The 26644-nt window shown below is 39.9% G+C and overlaps 1 protein-coding gene across 6 annotated transcripts in view; it reads left to right on the forward strand.

Moving 5' to 3' along the window:
* LOC122568149 (transcription factor SOX-6) overlaps positions 1-26644 on the forward strand; it is a 322224-nt gene that overhangs the window by 255965 nt on the left and 39615 nt on the right. For all 6 annotated transcript variants that reach the window (XM_043727547.1, XM_043727545.1, XM_043727550.1 and 3 more), the window contains 2 exons: positions 16467-17192; positions 24701-24911. In XM_043727547.1, coding sequence (XP_043583482.1) covers positions 16467-17192; positions 24701-24911 — 937 coding nt within the window. The remainder of the gene's footprint in view (positions 1-16466; positions 17193-24700; positions 24912-26644) is intronic.

Raw genomic sequence — 26644 nt, forward strand, 5'->3', positions numbered from 1 at the left:
CGCGCGTGTGCGTGCGACGCAGCCGAATGACGGGGGCGGCTGCCCGGAGAACACTAACGCGTTCCAGATGCTGCCCGCTTTGTTCCCATCGATGCTCTCTTTCTCTCAATGTCTAAAATTTTCTCCGTCTTGCCGTCTACCGAATCATCGACATCCTTCTCCGTTCGCCAGCATGTGCAGTCGTTTCACAACCTTAAGTATTTCCGTTCGATTGTTTTTGTATATTTACTCTCGCGAGGCATGCGCTCGGTTCTTGCCTCGCGCTTTGTTTGGTTACCCGCGCCACGAAGAAAACGTCATCTAATCCTTCTGGAAACGCGGTTCTGCGTTTCCGTGAACGATGAATCGCGACAAAAGTTTCGAGCGACGCGTGCACACGCGTTTAACATAAGCAAGAGTAGAATGAGGTTGTTCGCGGTCGTTTCGAACGGAGTGTTTGGAGCGCGGAAAGCCGAGCGTGCGAAGCAGGACGAAGCGGAGGACCAGGCTAAGATTCGAGCAACTTGACACTGAACACATGGCCCCACTTCTCGAGCCCACACTCGGCCAGAAGACCCTCCGTTTCTTCTTGCGAGTTTCGCCCTTTGCGCCGCTGTGCCGGTATCCTTCACTTTTGTTCCAACCGATGCCGTTCCTCCTTTCTTTCACCGATTCTTTCGTGCTCTCGCATACCGATGCCCTCCTCAGTTTTTCCATCATCGAGATCTGAGCGTAGGAGAAAGGTCGAATTGAGAGTGTTAGTTTTAGTGACACAGTTTGGTATGGTCTTTTTTAGAGCAGAACGGATGAATAGATTTGAAGTCGCTAGGAGATTCGATGGGAATTTGAAGCAAGAATTCTTTTGGATTAATGCGGAAAGAATAACTGTTAGACTGTTAGATAGATTTTTATACATGTATGGGGAACTTAAAGATACAGAAGTGCGTAGAAAATATCGTACGATATTCCTTATAATATTTAGCAAGTGAAACAAATGTCTGCTTATGTCTTACATTTTTAATTCTTCTCATAAAGACATGAATGTGTATCGATATTTGTCCCATAATTAATGATATAACATGAAGATCTTCATAATTTCATCAAGGTGTTCCAGCAGTGTTCTTGTACAATAATAGAGTTGGCATAACAGCTTCGGATTGTTATTACTGATAAAAATGGAACTCCGATAAAAGGAAATTTGTTAGGATTAGTACGAGAAGAAAATATTGTTTGAAGTTCCATTTCAGAGATGATGTTATTATGTTGCATCGCAGGCTTAGGAAGAAATGCATAGCATGGTAGAAAATTATGGCAATGACGAATCTGTTCTTGTAAACAAGATACGCTATTGAAATATCAATCTGTTTCTCGCTACTGATCAAGATCTTTGTCATTAATTTTATTTCTTTTATTCACCTTGTTGACAACTATAAACTTCTCACGACAATGTTGATTCATACCAGTGACGGGTATGATGGTCGTCGTTTTTCAGCTTCTCGTTTCTAGGTTGATTCGTGATGATCCTTCGTTGCTAAATAATAGCGACAATATATAAATAATAGCACTAGCTAAATTAATTTTAGACGTTTACATATTATCCTAATATACACACGCTATATACACGCAGTAAAAGAAGTCGAACTAATTTTTTAAACTTGTGATTTCCAAATTATGGAAATTTACAAACTTGTAATGTTTCAGAAGTGAAAGTATTATTGCGAGAAAAGTATACCAGTGCTGCACCAACTGTATTAAGGAGATACCACGTTGAAAATCTACTATTTAACACTTCATTTTTATATGGAAAACCGGAAACGCAAGAAATCTTAAGGATAAAGAAATAATTATTCATCAAGTTGTTCATTTCGCTTTCGTGGTTACTTTATTACATAATCAAAGAATGAGAAAAAGCTTCAGTAATAAACAACGGAAAAACAGTATTTACATTTTCCGTATCACGTAAAAAGTTTCTATTTACAAGATGTTATTGCACAAATTTTCCATGACGTTGCAACTTATCACAAATAATAGGACTATAGTTTCAGCGTATCTGGAGAGCATGTAAATGTCACGAAGCTGCAAGCATCAACCGCATCAGTCGAGCATAGTCGGACGCCGACAACGAAATATGCTTCCTGCGTTCCGGAAAACAGAAGACAGTTGCATTTCGTTGAGACAGGGGTCGGTGAACTCGTCTTTGTAACATTTCCAAAACGGAAACGCGGATTGCATCGGACGAAATCCGGTTGCCTGTCGCCGCAGAAAAGTACAATTTTACGAGAGGTCGAGTCACGCGTGACATCTTGCTATCCATACTATTGATTAGTAACTGATTAACAACTGTCCGACGCATTTTTTTTTGGAACGATACGATTGATACAAGTCGCCGTGTTAATATACAGAATGATCTTGAATACACAAGCTCACGAAAGTATTCGAACTCTTGTAGACATTTTTTTAGGAATACGTTATGCGTGTTACAAACATTTTGAAATTCCATTAACACTATATGAGACACGGTTGTCATGAGTATGTTGGTTATAACACATATGGAGATAAAGTTATAATATGTATGGACATTTGGACGTAAGCTATAGGTATAAAAATTTTCTATAGTAAGTTCACACGATAGGTTCGAATACTTTTGTAAACCAATGCCAGTAATCTTCAAGATTGTCAAAGAAATAAACGAGTAAATTTCAAATGATTATGCATACTTAAACATCGTATATACAGAGGAATGTATCCTTATGTACATTCGTAATTCACTCATAATTCACAGATAAAACGTTAAGACACTCGACAAAATGAATTATATCTCGTAAAAATATCCATCTTTAATTACAAGCTAATTATATTAATTTAAAACGATTTGCATTTCAATAATTTAGAACCGCGAAAGGCCGACCGTCCAACGAAATCGCTGGACAAACAACGCTCGAAACTTGGACCATCGATCACGAAATCACCCTGCATTCGAATCAACGTTCAAACTCCCTTTCATCCCCGCGATCCTCGTTTCTGTTTGTCGAATCGAGTTAACTCCGATCGACAGTGACGCACAGTGCGACTTCTTAAATGAATAATCTCGTATTGGTGAATCGATCGAAAGGGAGGCGCCATCGTGGGGCTTTCAACGTCGAAGAGAAAACAAAAAATCGAATCAAATCGTATCGTACACTGGGTTATGAATATCCCGCCGAATCACTGCGAGATAAGGCCGTACGTATTCGTATGTGCATGCGTTGCAACGCGCGTCGTAAAAATGATTTTTACGTAATGTCGGCCGCACATGCTAAACCGAGACGCCTGCGTTCTTTCCTCTGTTTCCACCTATCTCCGTACATTTAATTGACAGATCTCTTGGTCACGCGTTTATCCTCGTATTATTCTTCGCATTTGCTCGATCAAATGAGGGAACGAGTACGTTGTTGGTACTCCAATTGTTCGAGGAACAACTTCTTCCGTTTGAAAAGGAAGCGTCGATTTTACTTGTTGCGTTTTCTTCGATTTAGGTTCGGTTTTCTACAGATTCCGTAAATTGTAAGTCTTTCGTAGTCTCGTATGCTTGACGATAATATTTTGTAATAATTGTATTCGTGTGGTAATTTAGCAAGGCAAGGTTAGCCAAAACTTATTAAGATCTGCAAAAATCGAATCTTTTCTCGTAAATAAAGAGATAAAAATTAGTAGTAGAAATGTTAAGAAATATACATACATCAATCTCTGCTTATCGCTTGGAATAAAATTCACAGATGTGATTATTTAAATGAAAGTCTTCTTCTAGTATTGGTTTCTTATAAAATTGGTCATAATTCTACTGACATTAATCTACGTAAAGAAAGTTGATCGTGAACGTAACTTTCTCAGTCGGATTGGGCATTCTTCAGCAACGTGATATATTCTCCTCTTGGCAGAGAGTATTTGTTTTTTCAGTAAGCCTGATCCCGTGCTAGATTTCGGATTTTCGGCAAAATGTAGGAATCAGGTAAAAGCAATATATCACGTAGACGTTTATATAGAACGTTCATGCGATCCAGACGTAAAGATATAGGCATGTACGTGTGATTTGGTGTGTAAACATATAAATTCGTGATTGATCGACGTATTTGAGGATCTGCATCGAGTTCACGGAAGTTGAAGTGTATCGTGAACAAATAAGAAAAAATCTTTTTTTTTATTGGAATTAATCAACCAGTCGCGTAATCAATTACAATTTTTACTTAGTTAAAAACTTAGTTAATTCTTAACTGTAATCCTAAAACAATTGCCTTACATCCTTATTGACCTTATTTTCCTCAATTCTCGTTTTATCTGTTTAGTACTGCATTACTGTATTGTATCATTATTTTAACAATTATTTTAACTATATTACCGACGAACCAAACCTCATCTCGCATATTCCGTACACACATCGTAACACAATGCACGCTTCTAAGCACCCAATTGCCTATTACAATGACAAAAGTTTCGCTCGCTGATCAGCGTAACGAGGCAGGCAAACCGGCTGGCCGCGAATATCGAGAGGCAGCGGCACAAAAGGCGCGGCATGCGTCCAAAGAACCACGACAATAATAGTTGCCGTCCGAAACGTCCAAAGGAATACATCAACTGTCTCACAGATCAACTAAACAAAGAACCCGTCTAATCTATCTAAACGTCTCCTCCAAAACCTGACAATTTTTCAAAATCAACCAACCTACGCATTTTTCTTTCTTCTTCCTTTCGATTATACCATCTGTGTGCTACAAAAAATACAAATAAAGGAAGCTGAAGAATGGGAAAGGGTTCGTGCGACGATTCACGGAATTTTTACGAAAAAGTCGATCTACATGACGAAACAGGAAAGAATGACAAAAGATATAAATACGAAATTTCAGAAGTTAGCCAAAGGATCCGGATGGAGACGAAGTTAGTGGAAAATTGGATGGCAAGGAATGACGAAATACACAAATAAGCGATCGCACAAGTTAAGAACGGTTCGCGGGAAGCTTCGTGGAATTTACATATCTGAAATTTTCTCAGAGAAAATCGTGTCAGATACTGGAACGAAGTGGAAAGTGAGAAGAGTAGACAAATAGGAAATGAATAAGCGGAAATCAGGTAGGAATTACGTAAAGATTCGCTCGCTCGAAGGCTGGCTCAAAAAGCAACGTGAAGAATATAAAAGACCAGCAAAACATATAAATAAGAAATTTCCAAACCTAGAAAAGCATCACGCATTAATTCGTAGAACTTTTGCGAAGGAGTCGCGGCAGATAACTGCTCGAAGAGTGGAAAACCGTGTGGAAAGGGCTGACGGAGGTCCGCTGATAACGTATTCTCGGTACAGGGAGAAAGACTGACGGAAGATTGCTTTTACAGTGGCCGACAGCAGGCGTGTTGTCGGTTCTCGTGAATGTGGCTGCTCTCGTCGCTTCTGCGTTTCTCCGTCGTCGAGTCGTGTCGTCGTGAAAACCGACGAGGATTCGGGCTCGGGCTCGGGACAGCTTCTCGAGGTTGCCTGGCTTGGCTAGCCTCTCTCTGACGATGATAGCGTCGCGACGCGACGACGTGCCTGACGACGTTGTTCACGACGTCCGTGTTTGTGTGCGTGGTTCGTGGTTCGGTGTGCGCGGGTGTGGTCCGCGCCCGCTCATACATAAACAAGAGATCGGCCGACGCGGCTTCAAAAGAAGAGACGTTAGCTGGGACTCCATTATGTAGAGCATATCCCACGGCGGTCCTATAAAGAATACTAACGATATGGCTTTCTCTCCTTGCCAAGGTTTCCCCGCTTCTTCGATTTCGGAGAGCGAGCTTGAGAACCCCTGACTTCTGTTCGAAAACACTACCCTTCCGTTAGGAAACATGCTTGTTTTTCTTTTCCTTTTCTACGCGGGTCTTTGTGGTTGACTTTCCTTTAGTTGAGTTTTATTTAAGGGTTGTTTCGCCTTGTTTCTTGCGTAGTCGTGGCGTATAATGTCGCGTATTAGATACATATCGAACAGTTTAAGATGGGCGAAACGATTAGAAATGGTGATCGAGGGGAGAATCAATCGACTCTCGAGGATCGGAAATGGTTCGTAGATTTATTCTTTTAATTGTTAATCTCTTTTATTGAATTTGATGCATTTATCCAGAATTCTAATCATTCGCAATATTTAAAATTTCCGAAAACTCGATCGTTGTATCGTATTTCACAAACAGCTTTTCATCGCTCACTCGCACGATCTTCTTTACAAGCCAAAGATAAGGCGACAAAATTCGAAAGTGAGGAGAATGAAACTTGTAGTAGCTACCGATACAAGGCTGTCTCAACTTTTCCGCAATTCCCCCAATGAATAATAACTTTTCTCACGACGGAAGATTTCTCCATCGCCCGATCATTCATCATTCTTTCAACGAAGCACGTGTAAACGTTGATTCACGTCGTGTTCGTCCGTATTATTTCTCTACCGCTTCTTTTGCTGCCTTTCCCGCGAATCATCGTGGAAGCAAAAGAAGTAATTGAGATAACGAGAACAGAGAATACGAGAAATACGAGAAAGTAAATTAATGATCTCTTATCGGTATTGTACGCGCGCCTCGAAGGCCCTTGGACTCCGACACCGCGAAATTAGTCAATAGCGCATACCTTCGTTCCTCGTATATCGCGTAATCAGTGCTTGCTTGACTTAATTATAAAGCACTCGGGGTACCAGAGCCGCTCCCATCGGTCCACGGAATATAATGAATTTAAAATTTAAACTTATTATTAGTTCGGCGTGTCGAACAATCGCGCATTTATATACTCTTTGTTACATTTTATTCTGTACACAATCCGTTCCCTTTTTCTTTCCTAATTCGCTAGCAACATCATTTCATGATCGCTAATTTTCTATAGCAAAATTCGCAATACGATTTAGTATAATGAATGAATCATCAAACCGTCACACTTTTGTGTCTGCTTTCTTCAGAGCTATTAATGATTTCACGGTAATTAACAATGTTCATTGAACGCTTCATTGTGCAAGATTTGACTTTTTAATTAACATTTAAATTACCTATAGACGATGGCAATTGGTGTCTTGTCTGAAGTAATCACATTACACGTTGTTTTCTGAAATATAAAGACAGTAAGTGATTTCGTATAATCTGTTGATCATGCGTATATCCATGCACATCATAAATCACACGTAAAGTATCGATTTCATTTCACACGATCCCTTAATTTTTTCCCGTGTCGCTCAATTTTCTCCGAAGCAGCTTGGGAACTTCCGTTCCCCGAAGGTCCACTTTTCAAGAAAACGTCAGTGACCGCGCCCCTTATTAGACGTCCGTGTCCCCGAGGACGTCTCGTGTGCATCGCAAGAACAGTGACGGAAGTCGACTCGAGTCACGCAGCCACGCTCGAACCTTTCTTCTCGCTGCCCCCTCTGCACCAACTGGAATACACCATCGCCACCCCTGCGCTGCTACTTGAGCTCGAACAGATGCTGCATCCCCAAAAAACCACACTCCCATTGTGCCACTAATAGAAAGTCAAGCGTCGGCTTACGGCTCTGGCTGGCGGTACGCGCGTTCGAAAAATTTCACTGCCGGTTATGCAGGCCCTTTAATTGGTCTCGACACGACCGAGGGGATCGAGAATCAGCGATCGTGTAACGCGATTTTCGCGTCGATCCTCTGTGTCGAAGCGCGTCGATTGTTTCCGATTCTTTTTTGTCATCGAAAGAATGGCGCGTCCTCGTGGAAAATTTAGTGAATCGTTTTGTTTTATAATATTCGGTTCATCGAAGAAACTCTTACATGGTGAATTTCGATTGGTATTCGATGGTGTTTGGAGTTTGTGAAGTGTCATCGAAGTTGAGATCGTCGAATGAACAAAGTATTTCGTGTTGTATGTGAATATTTATTTTTCCAGAACAAAAACGCGTTTTTACGACCTATGACGATGGGAACACACGAGTTCTGATAGGCCGCAAAGTAATTTAGCAAATTCAGAGGTGAATTTTAAATTTCTGAATTGGCATTTCATTCGCTGAAGTCACAAGTTTGTGACAAATGTCGTTGGGATCGTGGCTGTCGAGTAGTAATCGAGGTATTAGTTAGTTTGTAAATGTTTGATTGAATCGTAAATATGTGCGTACGAAGTGGTTTTCTTAGGCTGAAATGAGTTTGACTTATCGATGAAACAACTTTATTAATTACAGTCTTCGCTGTTCGGAGTAAGACACTTCAACAGAGTTTACGAGGCTTTGAGTTTCGCTTGTACAGATGTCTAGCGACTTGGAAAGCTTTTGATCATAGAAAGTAGTCTTTCGGAAAATCGTTGAAACGGCGGAAACTGAGATGGTCGATACATTAACGAATCGATGACTTTATTCTCCTTTTACATAAAATCGAACTCTTAATTGCACTTCTTAAAATTCTATTTCAATTTTTATTTTAACCATTCGTTGGTAATTAATTTCTCCACTATGGCGATTCAATTTTTTTCAACTACCTTCCAAATACTTGACAAAGCAGACTAATTCTGTTTCTTTTTTCGTACAATATTAAACTCAACTGTGCTTCCATTATGGAAATAACTAAAATAATTCATGAAATCGTTAATTTTTTATTTTTTTATTTTCATCCCTGCTTCGATCCAACTACGTCGACCGTTAAATCGCGATTAAACAGCGTCGTCTCGAAATATAATATTCCAAGTATCCGCGATTCGCGAGTAACTTTGCAACTTCCATCTCTGGAAAAAACATATTTTCCCACTCTTCGTCTCGTTTCATCATCGATCTTTGAATACATAGAAACTACAATGCAGGGATCACGAGGGAGGCGATAACAATCACGTGTCGTCGCAGTCGGAGTGGAAATAGTTAAAGACAGAAACTAAGCTCTCTCTCTCTCTCTCTCTTCCTCTCTTTCCTCTCTCTCTCTCTCTCTTCCTCTCTTTCCTCTCTCTCTCTCTCTCTCTATGATGTTTTTCATCTCGAAAAACGTTAGCACAATATCAGAGTAACACTCTGATCGAATCGTACCATTTCCTCGTTCCATTTCGACCAATACAGGAAGCAATGTTCGATCCAGAGCGAACGATAATGAGGCATTACGGTCGCATCTGCCGATGATATGCAAGCACAATTTTAAATGCAGCCATAACATTGGTTCCGATGATAATTTATCTATGTAATAAATGTAACTGGGATGTTCGACCTTTCCCGATAAGTCGAGGAGCATTGTATTCGCTCGTACGCCGAGAACGTAAGATAATTGCGTCTCGATTCTCGATTTACTATACGATCTAGAACCGAGGGCAATTTCATAATGACTCGCCACGATAGTCGTAATAACGCGATTAAACCATAACGCGATCAGTCTCATTTCTAACTGTATCTTCGTCTCGTTCCTTTTCCTCCCTGTTATTTCTCCGACACAACGCGCGTGCAACCGATTCTTTCCTATTAATTACTTCACTTCCCTCTGCTATCTTTTTTCTTTTTTTACTTTTTTTATAGTCGTCTATTGAGAAACTGGGCTCGTTGTTCCGTCGATTACATAGATAACTGCTGAGCTTCCAAGAATTTTATATATTGCGGTGTTCGAAAAAGGGAACGACAAAAAAGGAAGAAATAACTCGAGGGAGTAGAATCGTTCTAAGAAACCGATTTCGAGAGAGAAAAAAAGAAACGAAAAAGAAGCGGGAAAGGAAAGAAGGAGAAGGTTTATTATCAGCTTTTGTGCAAGTTTCTCTTTCATTGGAACGACCGGAACGAAATAGAACGCGACTGACATTTCCATCGGTGGAATATCGCGAATCGAGAGATAGCTGTTTGACAGGGAAAAAATTACAGAGAGACACGCTGGAAGGGAGAAGCGACCTCCACGCGTGGAACAAGGAGCAGAAAAAAAATTACTTGTGTAATTGCTCATTTCAGCAAGTTAATGAATCGGTATCTGAATGAATGAAGATTGCATGGCGGCGAGCAAAAGAGAGAGAGAGAGAGAGAGAGAAAGAGAGAGAGAGAGGAGAGGGCACTCTTCGAGCAGAAAAGGGGAGATCCGTTGATTTATCTCGCGTTCGCAACAGATGAGTCCACGGTTTATCGATGTCGGCCCACTATCAAACTCTTTGCTCTATGGAAGAGCCATGCACGTTCGAAAGCCCGAACTCTGATCTTCAAATTGTGCTTCACTAATTTCTTCGTGCCGATCGAACGAACAAGCAGTGTCAGATGATATATTACGATTATTATTCTTCCAGATTGCGTTTAGTCGTTTCCATAAAATATTTTCCATTTCCTTGCCCCTCGAATTTCACTAGAAAAACTGTTTTGTATTTGCGAAAATACAAACGTACACAATGGGATTCTTGGAGATGAACAAATTTGTATGTATTATACATTTTCAACGGAACGCCCTCCTCTTTTTCGCGATTTTCTCGCATGATTTTGGTCCTTGACAGCATCTGGCGGTTAAAAATATTTTTTCCTCGTGTTTTCGTTCCGCCTCCTAGACGGCCTAGGCTTAGATCTGCGTTTCGCGGAGTAATTACGCGGCGCGCGAGACCTCTTCCTCCTCTCGCTCTGTCCGTCCCCCGCGACAGAAATACACTTCTCTTCTATAAGGACGCTAGGCGGGCGTGCGAGCGAACAAGCGAACGAGCAAGAGCGCGTAACACGACGAAAACGTGCCGCGAGAAATCTAGAACGCGCCCTCCGTCACGTTTAGACAATGGAAATGCAGAAACGAGCCGCAGCAACGTAACAATGATAGAAGCACGGCCTCCGCGTGAAATTTATCTCGCGATTTCACGCGGTCTGCACGAGCGCGCACCACCGAGCCGGTTTCCCGCCGCGCCGAATCGCGACAGACGCTGATGTTTCATACGACGAAATTTTTATTACGAAGAACTACATACGTTGTATATTTTAGTATTATAATAGAAAAATTTGAAGATGTTTTGATTTTGTCGAATTATTAGACTTTGGGGAACGATGTTGAATTAGACGAATTTTTGGTTTGAAATGCTGTCGTTGTTAATTAGTATGTCCTGTCTAGCATCTTTTTATTTCCCAAGGCATGTTAAAATACTAAAAATCTTCTTTGTTTTTTGCCGTTTGAGTAACATTACAAAAATTGTTATGAAATAATGACTAAATATCTTAAATTGAATGTGAAAAAACAAAGGCGGGAGGAAAAGATAATAACGACGAAGCAACGTTTCGAAATTGTAGATAGGACGTTTGAAGCAAGGACCACTAACGAACATTTATGGTGAAAAATATTTGTCTGAAAGAATCTTTTTACCGAAATTTAAAATTCGATAAAAAGCTGGATGGAAAAATTGTTTCGAATTCAAAATGCTTCGAGGTCGGCAAATTCTTAATTATGTTATTTTTTCTAAAAATATAATGAACGTCAGAAATATTCCCCTTATCCAAACAATCACATCTGTTGGTTGGAATAATAGAAATTCTATCATGTGGATGATGAAATTGCGTTGTAACATGTAAAGTATCTATTTTCCTTCTTTTAGAACGTTCGAAATAAAAGCATTTCCTGTTCTTAACGAGATAACCTACGCCATCAAAGTATTCGCTGTTGAATCGAAGCATTCTTATTAAGGAGTTCATACGCCTTGACTTCTATAAATTTGTAATAGACATTTTCTGTGTATCTTGTTTTATAAAATTGTTTAGATAGTTAATGAAAGTGATAATTTATTGACGATAAGATCCTCTTCCGGCTGAAAGAGTTTTGGTGCAGGCAAAGACCGACTCGATATAAATAGAAACATTGATTTTGCTACGCTTTCTATCTTACGCTGCATCCAATTTAAAACATTGAACAGCCTACTTGCACTTTTTAGTGCAATGAAATTTTTTTCTTTTTTCCAAGCGTCGTTGCTGGACTTTGAGCTGTTCCGCGGGTTAAAGAGTTTAGCTTTACACAAGCCTGTTCAAATTACTCGGTTTCTCCTTTTAATTAACCGACTAAAACTTGGTTGCCTCTTTTAACCAAAAGACGCAAAGTTTCTGTGTCAAAACTCTGTGCCTTTTTTCTTTTTCCATTTTATTCTTCTTCAAAGATACGGATCCTATTCTCTAGAGATTTTAGTTTCAAGCGAACAAAATTTGTACGTAAGCTGTTAAGGATAAGTAATTACTCGACTCGATAAGTAATTTCCTACTCGATGATTAATAACTTTTCGTTCGCCATCAAATAAAATTGTTAGATTTTTTTTTTTATTCAGTTATATTTTTCGTTTACGATCAATCAAATTGAACTCTAACACTTACCCATGAATGAACGTTTGCTAATTGACGAAGCTTTTCCCACGAATAGATGACGTCGATCCTTTCGTAAAAGTTGGAAGTGCCCGACGTAATAACGCGTCTTTAAATTTCGGCTAATGTCTCTGACGTAGTACTACGTCTTTTGCTACGTATCTTATCTGAAGAGGCAAAGGCTAAGACGAAGGACACTCGAGCTACGAATATGGTTGCTTACGGCTTACGCAATCGATTCTTCACTTTAAAAAGTCTGGCTCTCGACAGTACACGCTGACGAATAAGAATGGCCGTTCGGTTCGTACCGAGAATATTTAGACGTTGAACGCTAAAAACGTATAATCTGCGTAAAAATAGCTCCTCTCTTGTGTCAAACGCCGTCAAAGTATACGAATACAAACGGAGAAGAAATTCGGCATCTGTACAGCGATTATCTCGAGTCCGGGATCAACGAAGACACCCTATGGACTTTTGACCATAGTCTGCTCATCCTAAATTCATCACGCAAGACTACTGAAGTTTGGATCAAGCAATGGAAGTGAAAATTCAGAGCATAAATAATTATCTCCATTTTATACGTTTATATTATCCTGCTGTGGGTATTGTCAATATTTATTGACGTTTTATATGAAGGATACTTTTTCGTAAAATTCCTCTGTCTTAACAACATGCTACTCCAGCCATAATTCTTTCACGCATGGTCGATTCATCGACGAAGAACTATACTGCTTTATTGAAATCCAGATTTTTCGGACGAGCTACGAGCGTACCACATGCTGCTTCTCGCGAAGAAGCACGTGTTCACCGCACCCAATCATCGAAGAGACGCGCGCGTGCATTCGTGCACGTGTAGCTTACGCGTTTCTCGCGACCACACGAAAAAAGTAGTCTCTTACTCTCGTATGACGAGGAAGAAAGTTATGTAAAATTCATCGACGCGTCCAGATGTCGATGGATAGAACGTTATCGTCGTGTCGAAGAAACTGGAGAACGCTAGAGAATTAGAATCGTACAGGGGTTGTCCGAAATTGGGAGAATAAGATTTCTTCCGCAAACATCGTTCTGTCGGTAATTATAGACTTGAGGATTTATCAGTAATTGGCAAAACTTGACAACTTGATGATTTTCACTTAGAAGATCAGTCTGACATGAGATACGCACAACGTTCAATTAATAAACGTTTACGCTCTGTTCGCCCGCACGAAGTGGGTACATATTTCTGTTTGTAAAACAGGAAAACTACTTTGTTTCCTCGTAAAAAAAACAATGATGGAGCACAATTAATTGTATAATTATCTGATTTGTAGTTTTTTTTTTAGCCTAAGAAACTGATCCGATCTGAAGTATCATCCCATTTCCGGATTGAACAAGCTCGTAACATTTAAACCGTGACTGCTTCTCAGAATCAGATAATTGTATATTATTTCCCTAGACGAAAGATAAAAACAGCGATGTGATTCATAAGTCGATAGATATCGGTTTGTCTATTTCATAAGTGAAATTAATTCTGCTCTCAGAAACTATTCTACTTGTTAATTACCCTAGAACTAAAGTGTAATATTTTCCTTCTAAGAAGAGAATAAATATACGTTACGTATATTACCTCACGATCATTGTATTTCGATGGAATCTGATTTTAATTCGATTCATCTTTAGATTAAAGTAATACGCACTAAAAATTCTGACGTTTATAGAAATAGTTCTACGAAATATTCCTTCTGCAACTAACGTATATAATGTACGTTATTCCTTCATATTATGAAACACAAACATTCTAGTTTACCAGGAATAATACCCAGGAAAACAATGGGAACCGAAAAAATCTCTTTCTGGTGATTGCCGTGAATGATTCAATTCCTCCTCTAATTTAATTGTTCACGGTATTTATTGAATATCGTTTCTTCTACTACAGGAAAAAAAGAAAGATTCTGAAAGAAATTAAATCTAATAGAATCTAATAGAACAATTTTCCTATTTCTAATTAAGTATAAGAGGCCTGATTTGAAGATAAAAAAGAACAATTTTCTAATTATGGAAAAAATAAAAGTTGTTATCCTTAGACTAAAGATTAATTGGCGTAAAACCTGAACTTTATACTAATGACTCATTTTTCTAAGGAAATAGATAGTTTTGTCAAGAAAAGAACGCGATTCGGTCAAATATAGGCATCAGGGGTGACAATAAGAATCGTCGACGGTAAATATTAAAAATATGTATCGTGTTCTGAAATAAAAAATCAAGCAACAGTCGATCCGATCAAATTTGTCGAAAAGAATGGTCGATTTCAATAGAAGAACACGATTTCGGAATATCGGTTCGTCGGATGATTTTGGAGCTGAAAGAAGTGTCGGATCGTTGAGTTGACCTCGCAACCTTCGCTCGTCTTCACCAGAAGCCGAAGATAATCGGCCGACCATTTCCCCCGCCCGGCAGTCGCGCCGATTGATGGATAGACCGTGTTACAACACGCGTACACAACAATAATCCACGCTTAATAATCACGCTCGATTATTGCGCCTTATGTTCGATTATGTAATTCTCTACGGAGCATCACGAACTCTCGGCCGGGTCCGATCGATTGCGAGATTTAGATTTAGATTTGGTAATTTGGAGACGGAAATTGGTGAACTAGTCTGGACTAGAGTCCGTCGCTAAATTAGTGACAGATAGAGTTTAGACGATGTATTTGGTGAATAGGTGTAAGGAGGCGATCTCGAGATTTCTACTGCTTGCCTGGAGTTGGTGTATATCTGTCTGTCCTTGAATTGAGTTCAGGGGATGGGTTAGAAGGATGGATTGGTAATAGGGTGCGAGATGTTGGTATAATTGTTTTTCGAACGATGGTATATGTTTCTTGGTTTATTCGTTAATATTTTATTATTATTTATTATTTATTCATTAACACACGAAAGTATTATCGATCCTAAAATTGTGGTTGAGGCTGAGAAACAAAAGTTTGCGATAATGGATGAGAATTTGAGATTCTGTAGAATTATTTTTAAAATGATATCTTCCGTTCATGGAATTAATTGTACATTTTTTGACTAATTTTTTTTTATGTAAAAAATAAATATTGTAACCACGTATCTTTAAATTAGGTTTGAAAAATGACGGAAGAAGATGCATAGATAATTGGAGATAAAATGTTAGGGAGGTTTAAGTTAATATTCCTTAAATGACTTACGACGATTAAAATTTCTCATTAATATTTAAAAAGAAGAGAAAGAATTTTGAGTAAAACCTCGTATGCCGCATAATATTCTGGTGATTATGAAAATTACTTGTTGACAATCTTACTAGCTATTTTAAGGGATATGAAACAGTGACTGGTAATGTGAAAGACGTCAGAGTAATTTTTTTGTTACCAGTTTCAACATTGTTGCTATAAGCGTGAAGACAAAGATCAATTGATTTGCAATTTAGTCGCAAAGGCAGTGTTCTTCTCCTCTCCTATTGAATCACCAATGAAGAATAGCCTCGCGATCGTCTATCGACGGCATAGTAGCATTAACCGTGACACGTGTCAACGCGTTACATTATGAATTATAATTAGATTCATGAGTACTCATTTAACGCCGACGGAGATAATTCCGATCATTGCGCGACACAGTTGCAACTTTGTAGACGTTATGCAACATCATATGTGACACGAGGAAACAAAGTACTAATCGTGCCACGTGATAGAAAAATAGACAAAAAATGAAGTATCGATATCGTTCATACCTTTCCGTATATATAACACGTGGCAATTTATGCGACACAGAAGCATCTCGAATAATAAGCAAGAAATACACAGTTCATCATCATCGGATTAGATTAAAAACTATATCACTTTCTTAATTAAGATACTGGATTGTTCGAGTTATTGAATATCGATGTGTTATAATATATGTATATAGCAATTAACTTGTTATTATATCGTGTCATAGAGCTAAATCCGACACAGAATTCCTATCATCGGAGAACATCGCCGTACAAGCGTATTGATCACCTGACTGCGATAGAATTCCATTTATCTAAATTCATTAGAAGATAAACGATTTATACGTAACTGGAGTTTATATATAGCAGAAGTTCACTGATTCTTCTCGCTATGATTTTCCACACAGTAGGAGTTTACATTCAGAGATTTACAACTAGATTCGATCGCTTCTTCGGGGGGCTTCTTTAAAACATTACATCGATTCGAAGGATCAAAGATCTAACCATTTGTGTTTTCGTTTTTCGTTGCAGACTGAGGATGTCCTCAAAGAGGAAGTCACCACCAACGAAGCTATCGGAGGGCGGGGGCGGTACGGGTACAGTGGCAGGCGCCAACGAGGAGGAGGAGGATACGACCTCGTCGGTGACCGGTGGTCCCGGTGGCGAGGTAGCCGTCGGTGAAGAAGGTCCTACCACCCCCGTCGATATCGAGGAGTGTTACCCTCATCAGAGGGGAGGTGACTGCGAGTCGTCCGGCTGTTCGTCGCCGGCGACTACCAGCGAGCCGGATCTCCGAGATTCGCCCTCGCCGTCGTCGAATTCCCTACAAAGCAAACGACAAAGGATCGTTTTGTCCAGCCAGGAGACTCTAGCCTCCTACCATTATCCTCACCACCATCACCATCACCATCATCATCATCACCATCACCACACGAACACATCATCGTCGTCGGGTGGTGTCGTGGAACCGGCCAGCTCCTCGGAGTGTGGCTCGCCGCCAACCCCCTTAACCGTCGACCCCTATTACCCGAGCCATCCTCACCACAACAACAACAACAATACCGTCACGCAGAACAATAACAATAACAACGGCGGTAACGCAACAACTGTTACCAGTAAGAGATCAATGGACGACGTTCTGAAGAGGTTAACCTGTAAAATGAACAGCGAGTCGCTGTCGTTGCAGGACGATACCAGTAATAACAGGCGGAACAGTCCGCCACCCTCCTCTACGCCGACCGGACACAACGCGCACTGGTTAGTGTTCTGCTCATGTTCTATTATGTACGAGTTCTTGGGGATTTCAGGGGGATCAATTGGGGTGTGTGTGAGATACTTGGAAATAAAATGGTACGATCCTTGTGAACATGGAAGAATTGCTCTTGTTTGATAATATTTTTAACGTGTTTATGAAAGAAATAGTTATGGTGGAAAATAAAATAATAGTTAATATCGAAAATAATAATTACCATTCGTACCATAAATTTGTGAACATCTCATACGAAGAATATTTAATTTTTCTTACTTGGTTCTAATTTCTTATCAAAGAAATTTCTTTCCATCAGATATAATATCGTAAACTTTCTTACGCGATCTAAAGGATCTAAAGGATTCTAATAAATAGAATTTAAAGTTAGCGACAATAATCGAAATTGTCAAGGAAACAAACTTCAACGAAAATTATAGCGAAAAATTATATCTTTCTTTACGCTCTCTCGATCTAAAAACTAAATGACAGCGAATTATTTTCGTTAAAATGGATCTGTTATCGCGTAGCTACTTTTTGTAATCATTCGGCACTTCAGATATAAAACCTGAAATAACTCTTTTTTGACTATCTTCAGTTTTCCTTGATATCCCCCTCGTGAATTATCTTCCGAAAAAAGAAAACATCATTTAAAGTTCACCATTTTGTAATATCCAAGGTATCTCGAATAACTTCACAAACATCGGAGTGTCCATCGTTAGAAAATGGAGTAGCTCCAGCTGTCGCGTATCGGCTATTTACAATTTTCCTTTCTGTGTTTCTACCACGATAGTGGACGACATTAATTAAACGGCGCCAGGAAGTGGCCAGTCAGCCGGGGGAAATGAGGCCGACTCCATTGGCGAGCGTTCCTTCCTGTTTCCCAGATTCACCGCGCGAGTTTTGACGAGATCCGCCACGGTTCCATGTACGTTGTCGTCCATATTACGCAATCTATATCTCCTTTTAATTAGCAGATATTGTTTCTGTTCTAACTGCCACTCGTGGCTGGTGGATTCGTCACGATGTTGCAATCGTCACGCTTTTAATCTGCCGTTGTCTTCCGACCAGCTATCTGCCACTTTTATACACTTTACATAATCCATAAATACAGCGGTTATAAGAAGTATATTTGCACATATAGCACAACTTCGTTTATTTAAATGGAAAAAATTAATGTAGATACGATTTAAAAGAGATTATATGGGAACGATTAAACGAACTCCAATTATACAAGCTACTCTTTTCCCAACAAGTTCGTCCTTAAAATTGTACAAAATTAAGGCAGAATTTTTAAAAGAGAATCGTCGCGAAACAAATTATTTTTTACATCCATAGTGGTGGTAGAATTTCAAACGTTTAAACATCATTTTTCGAATAGATCGTCCAATGTACAAATATTCCGAGTATTTTTTTAGCTGTTTTTTTCAAACACCACTCTTCGAATAGATCGTCCAATATATAAACTCTCCGTTTTGTAACGACGAGCGTAGAACTATCGCTGTTCAAATATAAAAACTGTCATGGGAAACGTTCATCATTGATTTTTACTTTTCAAGCTTGCATACTACGCTAGGTCTCTCTATACAGCTTGAAACTTCATTTCAAGAAGTTGAATAAGGGTAATTTGAAAAAATCTGAACGTGTACTTCAATTTCCTAGGTTTTATATTAACCACACAATCTTAAAATCGATCTAAATCTCAAGTTATAACTTTCTCGCCAGAATATTTAACGCTAACAGAAATATCTTTGGGAATGTTTGTTCCATGTGAATTAGAATATTTCTCGAGCCATAATTCGCGTTCTTCTCGAGACTCTCTTTCGACATTCAACGTACGCGAGAAAAACCCTAACATCTCCGATAGCAACGTCAAGAGTTACAGCAGCAGTATCGAGCTTCTATTCTGTCCACTCCTCTGTATCGGCCGCGGAGAATAACAACGCGAACTGCTTAAATTTGGCCCCGCAAGTGGCCCACAAAAGCGTCCATTGTTCGGGGAACGACAAGATCCACAGATTCCAGTCGTAAACTGACTCTTCGTTACCGAACGGAGATCCATCCGTGAAATACAAAGAGGAGCGAGCGTAAAGGAAATCGTCGGAAGACGGGAGCGAGGGCTGAGGGCAAAAAAACAAAGGGTCCACAGAGAGAGAGCCTGAAAATATCCGACTTCTCGGCTCAGGGACAAAGAAACGCGTCCGAGGAGAGGACGATAAGAAATCGGACGAGTCGACATTTTATCCTGGACTGTGCCTTCCTTCGTTTCCATTTCACGCGAACGTTAAAAACGCGCAGGAAGATCCACGAAGTGTTAGGTACTCGCGGATTTTGATGAAACTCTATGAATGGGCTGAAAGTTAAAAAGTGGTTATGCTATTATCAATGTAGGCATTCGTATTAATTACTTGGAAAATTGTTAGAATATACTTATAGGCAATATTGTGTTTCGAGATTGTTAATGTATTTACATTCTTAATTCTAATTTTATGACACTGGTTAATTTACATTAGCTTACAGTAAACACGGTTTCACAACAGAAACTAGTAGCATATTGCAATATTCTAGATAAAAAGTAATATTTTTTTTATGTGCGTTTAGATATGACTTTTATAATGTTGATTCGATCGAAGTTTTATTAAAAAGTAAAGGTAACACCAATCGTGATCTATTAAGATAAAAAGTATGCAATCGACGAGCATTAAAATTTGCAATTTTAGATTGGAAACGAGTTGCAGGATAAACTTGTAAAAAAAAAAAGTGGTTCTAGTAGTTATTCTCGTGTTAACAAGTTTCACTCGACATTGACACATGCCACTTTACAAATGTTGCAAACATTTCATCGAGTCCTGATTGATGTAGAATAAACTAAAATCGGAGGTATTTTCAAAATCAGAATTTTCATTTTTAATATTATATTTCAGAAAGTACCGTGTTTATCTCGCGAACAGTAACGAATTCTGTCTACCTATTAGCTCTCTCTTTCCGTAATCATGATAAAATCATAATAAATTTCGACAAACTCTCGTTAGTGACGAATTCAAAAAATAACACACACGAAGAGAAATTTACCTTATTATAAAAAAACTTAGTGTGGAAAGACGAAAAGAAAAGTAAAACGAACGGGATTTATCGTGGGTACGATAAAGGCGCGTGTGTACGTTATCGCGAAGTACGATTAGACTATATTCAAAGTCGATATCGCACGGTCACGTAATAATAATTGCTCCATGTAATCAGGCTCGTGAATGAATTGATTCTTTGTATCGGCGCGATGGGGACGCCTGGAAGTTTTTCCGTTCTCTCCGAACATCTCTCGCACAATGTACAACGCCGAGGATACAGAGTAAAGATTATCCGCACGTGGCTAATTATGGATCACCGTCTCGTTGCGAACTTCTTTTGTACAGGGTGATGAAAGAAATCGACTAATGTGTAGGAACCATACATACGTTCTCGATGGAAGAGTATGTAAAGATAATTTTCTTCTATATTTATTGGAGTATCTCGGTTTGGAACATGTTATTTTGGCTGTGTTGACAAACTAGAATATGCCTTAATTTAGAAGCATGTATATGTATATATATCTTTAGAAAACTGTGCGTATTATTAGAAACACGAAGATGGAATTAACCTTTGGTAGTAAAAATTGCCATTGAGTAATTTTATCGTCGTGTTATAGAATACTTTGCCTACAATTAGAATTTTAGCTGTGCCGTGGATCTCAAGCATTTTGCGATCCAATTGTCTCGTTATTTTGGTAAAGAAGTTATCTAATTCCGACCTAAGGAACACGAGATACTTGTTATCACTGTCAATATGGTAATCATAAAATTGTTGGAAAACAATTGAAACAAGGAAATTTCAAGTTCTATAATAAACTTAAAGTTCAACGACGTTTCTAAATATTAAACAGAAAGAAAACGAAAAGCACAGAAATCACTAAGAAAATCATGAAAAAATTTCAACGGGGTGTGCATGACCTTTCCAACCGAGAATCGGAATCATCTGCCAAATATGCCACAGTGATTCGTCCACGCGTATCTTTCGTTCTATAATTCTCTCGTTTTCCTCTCCGAATCATCGGCCACGAGAAATCTACCAAACATTCCTACCGATGATTGAAACAAAACTGTCGCGCGGAATCTTCTCTGACTGGTAACATCGAGTCTGTTCGAAAAGCAGACGGAACGTGGCAGAATGCAATCCCCGAGGCAGCGTGTAACCATTGAAAGCAAACCGGTGAACTTGGCAAGCACGAACGAGCAGACAGAATCGTGCCAGCCCGCTGCCCACACGCCGCGTGGGTATCGGGGCCAAAATTCTTCCAAAATTCAGCCAACTGTACGACAACTCGCACTTACGTGACGTTCACCCGCTTTTTGGATTACATTCAATTCTGGACCCGACCCCGCTCCGATAGAAATACTTGTTTTAACGACCGATCGCGAACTCGAGCAAATTGCGTTTACTTCTGATCGATCGACGTAGGTAGATTTTTACACATATGTTACTAATGTCGGCAAATTGTTGATATCTTGATTTATTATTTGTTATCTATGTGGAGATTTTACAATTTTTAAATAGCGACGTAATTTGACAAATTTTGTACGTAGATTCGAATCAATTTCGAACAATTTTTCATAGAGATTTTGGTCAATTTTATTCCGTGTGATCGAACTCGTATGTCACTTATTTTCACAGATGCCATAATAATTTATAATTTAGCAAGCTAGCCACTGTACACTTCCTTGTAAGAAATATATCACTAGCAATATTTATTAAAGTTCGGGTGGTTAGATTTCAAGCTTAATAAAGTAGTTTTACTTTTCAAGCTGATCCAATAAACCCATCTTGTTTGAAGCTCGATGACGCGGTTGAGCCAAAAACTTAATAAAATCAAAAAGATTTGTCAAGCAGTTTATATGGAAAATTGGTTTTACCCCGGTGGAAGTATCGGATAAAATTCTGACTTGATAAACAGCAGTTATAGTACAGGAAATTTTCGATCAATTAAATCGAAGGTTCTGAAAGAAAAACGTGAATCGTCAATGTTCGTTTGTTCTGCAACAAGAGCGTTGCTATTTTGTAATCATTCTCTGCTTAGATATTCCGCGATGGCTTTTCAAACTAAATCAAACAACACCAGCATTATTCGCTGCTCGAGGCAGATTGCAGCTGCTATACCGTGAATCATTAAACCGTGGAAAGAAGTGGATCGCCAATAGGCAATAAATTTGCCTTATTTCCTTTACAATTTAACTTCTCTTACGCTTGATATGAAAATCAATGGTAGAAGAAAGACAGAAAGAAAAAGTATTACCATATACAAAGCTTCAATACATAGTCTTTAAAAACCATAAATCAAGAAGGGATTCTACGTTCAATGGGGAACGACAGAGACTCAAATGGAATAAAACTTGTTAATCGAAAGTATATTACATCGTGTGTGATGTCTGTAAACGGAGACGCGCGTGGAATTAAAATGGGCGCGTCGCATTTAAAAATCCGTATATTATTATTACACGCTCCACTTTTGATACTAATATCTGCTTGCCAACTTCCACCATGCGTGTCACGCGTGTGCAAGCGTTTAATGATATAAACCGTCGAGTACACGCTGCAGATAAAAGTATCATCAATTTCATAATGAATGTAAGCTTCGACCAAAATTACGTTATAGCATGTCGTGCGATAAAACGTAATATAAAGCCAACAAAGGCGAAAAGGAAAAACAAAGGGAAAAGGAAAAAAGATAATCGAAAGCGGTCGTTATTTACGCGTAATCCAGTTTTATTAGCAAACTTATCGTACGATCGATAGACAAACATTTGGTGAAACGTTTGTGTCGCGAATCGTTTTATTGGATCCGATGATCGACGATGGAGTACCCCATCGACGAAATTAAACTCGTGCGCTTCTTATCGTTCATTCAGCTCCGTAGGTGACCTTATTTTTAACCGCGTGACCGCCGAAAATAACGGTATGTCGCAAAATTGGCGTGACAAAAGAAGCAACACGCGTGACACGGCCTATTTTTGGTCAGCCGGAAAGGCTAAGTCCTACGAACGTACGGCGTCGCCAGCGGGGATGATAATAGCGACAGAATGAGCCTTTTGTTGCCTGATACCGAGGTCAACAGGCGCGAATAGAATCTTGTAGCCGCCCACCGAGCGTTATTATCTTCCGAAAGAAAGCCACGCACAGCAAGGGTCTTTCATCGGTCGCGCAAGGATAAAGGACGTATCTTTTTTCTCAATAGGTAACGGTTTTATGAGGCGCGATTTTTGAGCCGTTGATGAGTCGCGAGAAACGTGTACGATGTGTGCTTTAGAGTCTAATTAAGCTTCCATAACGTATGGAACTCATGGAATGACTTTCCCTTTTTTCCAAGTATTTTTCTTTCTGCTATTTTCTGTAAGGATTATTACATTTGATACCTATAGCTTTCCATACATAATCGATACCTTTTTAAGCTACAAATTCCTTAAAAAAGTTCAAAACTATCCCGAAGCTTCGAACAACCACCGTGGATCTACCATTGCGACATCGTTCCGTCAAAGAATAGGAAACTATATCCTTGTTCTTTTGTTGCAAAGTAGATTTCGTAACTATTCGCGCATCACGCGGCAAGAACGCACACCTGAATCATCCAGCGAGGGTCGGTCTTTAAAATTCCAGCGTCCCTTTAACCGTTGACCCCGTAAGAAACGCCATACAGTTCGGGGCGGAACAGTTACGTATATGTATATTGCCCTAGATTCCGGAAGGCGCGGTTCTTTCAATCCTCGTCCTTATCCTCTGGTTCGACGATGTCCTTCACGATTTCGTATGCTCGCCTCTCGTTGCATAGCCCATCGCGCTGCCGCTGCTCCGGCACAATGCGTCCGTATCACTTATTCGTGGTCCATTTTCCTCGGTATAAAAGAGAGAGGAACGAGAGCTCCGGGCGTAGACCAGGAGGGCACTTTAGAAGGAAGAAACCGCGGTGAAACGAGGAGAAAGGTGCGCGGGAGCGAGCGAAACGACTACTAAAGGCAGAGGAAAAGAAAGAGAAGGAGAATAGGAGGGGTGGGTTGGCAGAGAGGGATGGAAGGAAAGAGCGAGGAACACCCCATCACGGGGGCAAACACTCGGGCTACCGTGATTGCGCGGCCGCGACCCTATCTATTATTCACCTGGCTCCCGGCCCTATGTACGCCAACTACTATCCCATTCCAGAGACCGGCAGAGCCACTGGAAACTCTTGCTCGCACGCGAATAGCCTCGTACGTGGCTGATCTACGTACCAGGACTGCTTGTGCAGCTTCCTCTTCCCTCTTCCTCTGTTTCTGTGTCTGTGCATCGCCTTCTCTCTCGCTCTCTTACTTTTTGTCCTTTTCTTCCATGCTGGCTCTCTCGGTTTCTCTCGCCCGTTGTGCACCGTGCCGTGCAAACTACAGGGACGAGAAACGACCTCCCTACGCGTGTACACGTACGTAAAGCGTAATTGACCGTGGTTTGATGGTGTACGTTGCAGCGGAGGCGTCGCCAGCGTGGCGAACAGCGTGCCACCCTCACCCCCGGCCTCTGGCAGGATGCAGAACACGGAAAGTCAGGTCCAGCAGGATAGCGCGTCAGCGTTCCTCTTCACGGAAAGCTTCGCAGAGAAGGAGCGCAGGCTCTCCGAGATGATCCTACAGCTGCAGCTGCTCAGGGAACAATTGCTGCAACAGCAAGATCAGTCGAAGGTAGGAGGACTTCTTGATTTTATTTCAAGTTTCACGGGTAGCTACTGGTGAGAAAGAGAGAATTGTGGATTCTAAAGTGTAAACTAGGTTTTTTGGAAGCTCAGGTTAATTGGTTTTTTGTATAAACTTGTTTCTCTCTGTGAATTTTGCACTAGCTTTTTGACCAACGTCCTTGTGGCCGAGATTTTAGAGACTTTCGCAAACAGTTACAATCTACTTTACCATTATTTAGTATAAACGAGTCTCATGACGCGTGATCGTCAATCAAATCGACAATGATATCGTCGACCTGTAATTTTATGCTACCGATCAACCTCAAATTCACGATATCAACACTCGTTATTCTTAACACTCGCGTTTCGTGCTTCCAAAAGGTACAGTTTATAGCGAGAGTCATCGGACGACGTTAATCACAACACTTTCTATCGTGGAATTTCATGGCTTTGTGGATAAGGAAATGGTCAAGCAGATCAATTATATTTGTTATCAATGGCAGGAAAGAAAGAATGTTAATAAGCGATACAAAGCACGATATACATGCGAAAGTAAATTAATCGCAAATACTTGCGGTTTTCTACTTTCGAATTTTCATAAAATCATCATTGATGGTATCATTAGGTGAAGCATTAGGTACCGTATTATTGGATATCATCAGAACCTGTTTGAATGGATCGGTTTTACGCGGGTTATAGATACCGGCTTAGCTGCCACGATCTAGCGGCGGAATTATTTTCGGCTAATCGAGGCCAGCAGAGAAATTGATTGTCTGAGACACCGTGGTTGGCAAGCTAATATCGCCGATACAAAATTCGAACGTACACGCGACGTGACGAGCTAACGATGCTCGCGTATGACTCGCGAGATTTATCGATCAACCGTAGAAGAGGGACGAGATTCTAAATTTATATATTAGCGGGCATGAATTTGCCGAGATCGGAAAGCGACTATCAATAGCCGATAATTTGTCTTGTACTATTAAGCCGTTTCGTGATCCAACTTGTCCGTGTTACACCGTGACATTTATCTCAGTCTCGCGGGATACGTTAATCCCCTGATCGATCTCGCTTCTAACTTATGTTTCACTTAGCGATTCGACGTATAACTATGCCCTAACGGGGATTTAATTAACGCAACTCTGGAACACTGTTATCGACGAAAGTCGAGGATACGAGATTTGTTAGATTAAATTTGCAGCTCGAATAAAGGAAAAAATGTACATAATAAGGTAGTATTATTTGAGTTATCTCGCTAGCTAAGTCAAATATGTAGTTTATTTTCGAGTGTAGATGACTTAAAAATTGCTCGTAACCGAATTTTGCGAATTACAGGAAAATTACTTAGCTTGAGCCAAATAGCCATATTTTATTTCATGATTAAAGCTCACGTATAATAGTAAGTGAAAACTTGTCGATTGTCCAAGTCGTAGTTGCTATGAAACATTTGAACTTGAAGAAGACAATTTTTATGCAAGAAGATTATTGACGCGATGACGAAGCAAACGAAAAAGTATTAAGGAGGATAATTGCACCTTGTCTAATTTAACTCGGTTCTGTTTGAAAAAGTTATTGACTCGGTGCTAGCCAGCTGTGAGGTTAAACAAATATCGTTGCGTTACAACTGCTCCAATTAAATCTTGCAGCGATCGTATACACAATTAAATTTAATTATCCCCGCTTACTGTTTCGCTAAACGGGATCGTTAGTCTCGGGCGACGCAGAGGGGGTGATACGTTT

The sequence above is a fragment of the Bombus pyrosoma genome, linkage group LG6 (assembly GCF_014825855.1).
Source record: "Bombus pyrosoma isolate SC7728 linkage group LG6, ASM1482585v1, whole genome shotgun sequence".
NCBI lineage: Eukaryota > Metazoa > Arthropoda > Insecta > Hymenoptera > Apidae > Bombus > Bombus pyrosoma.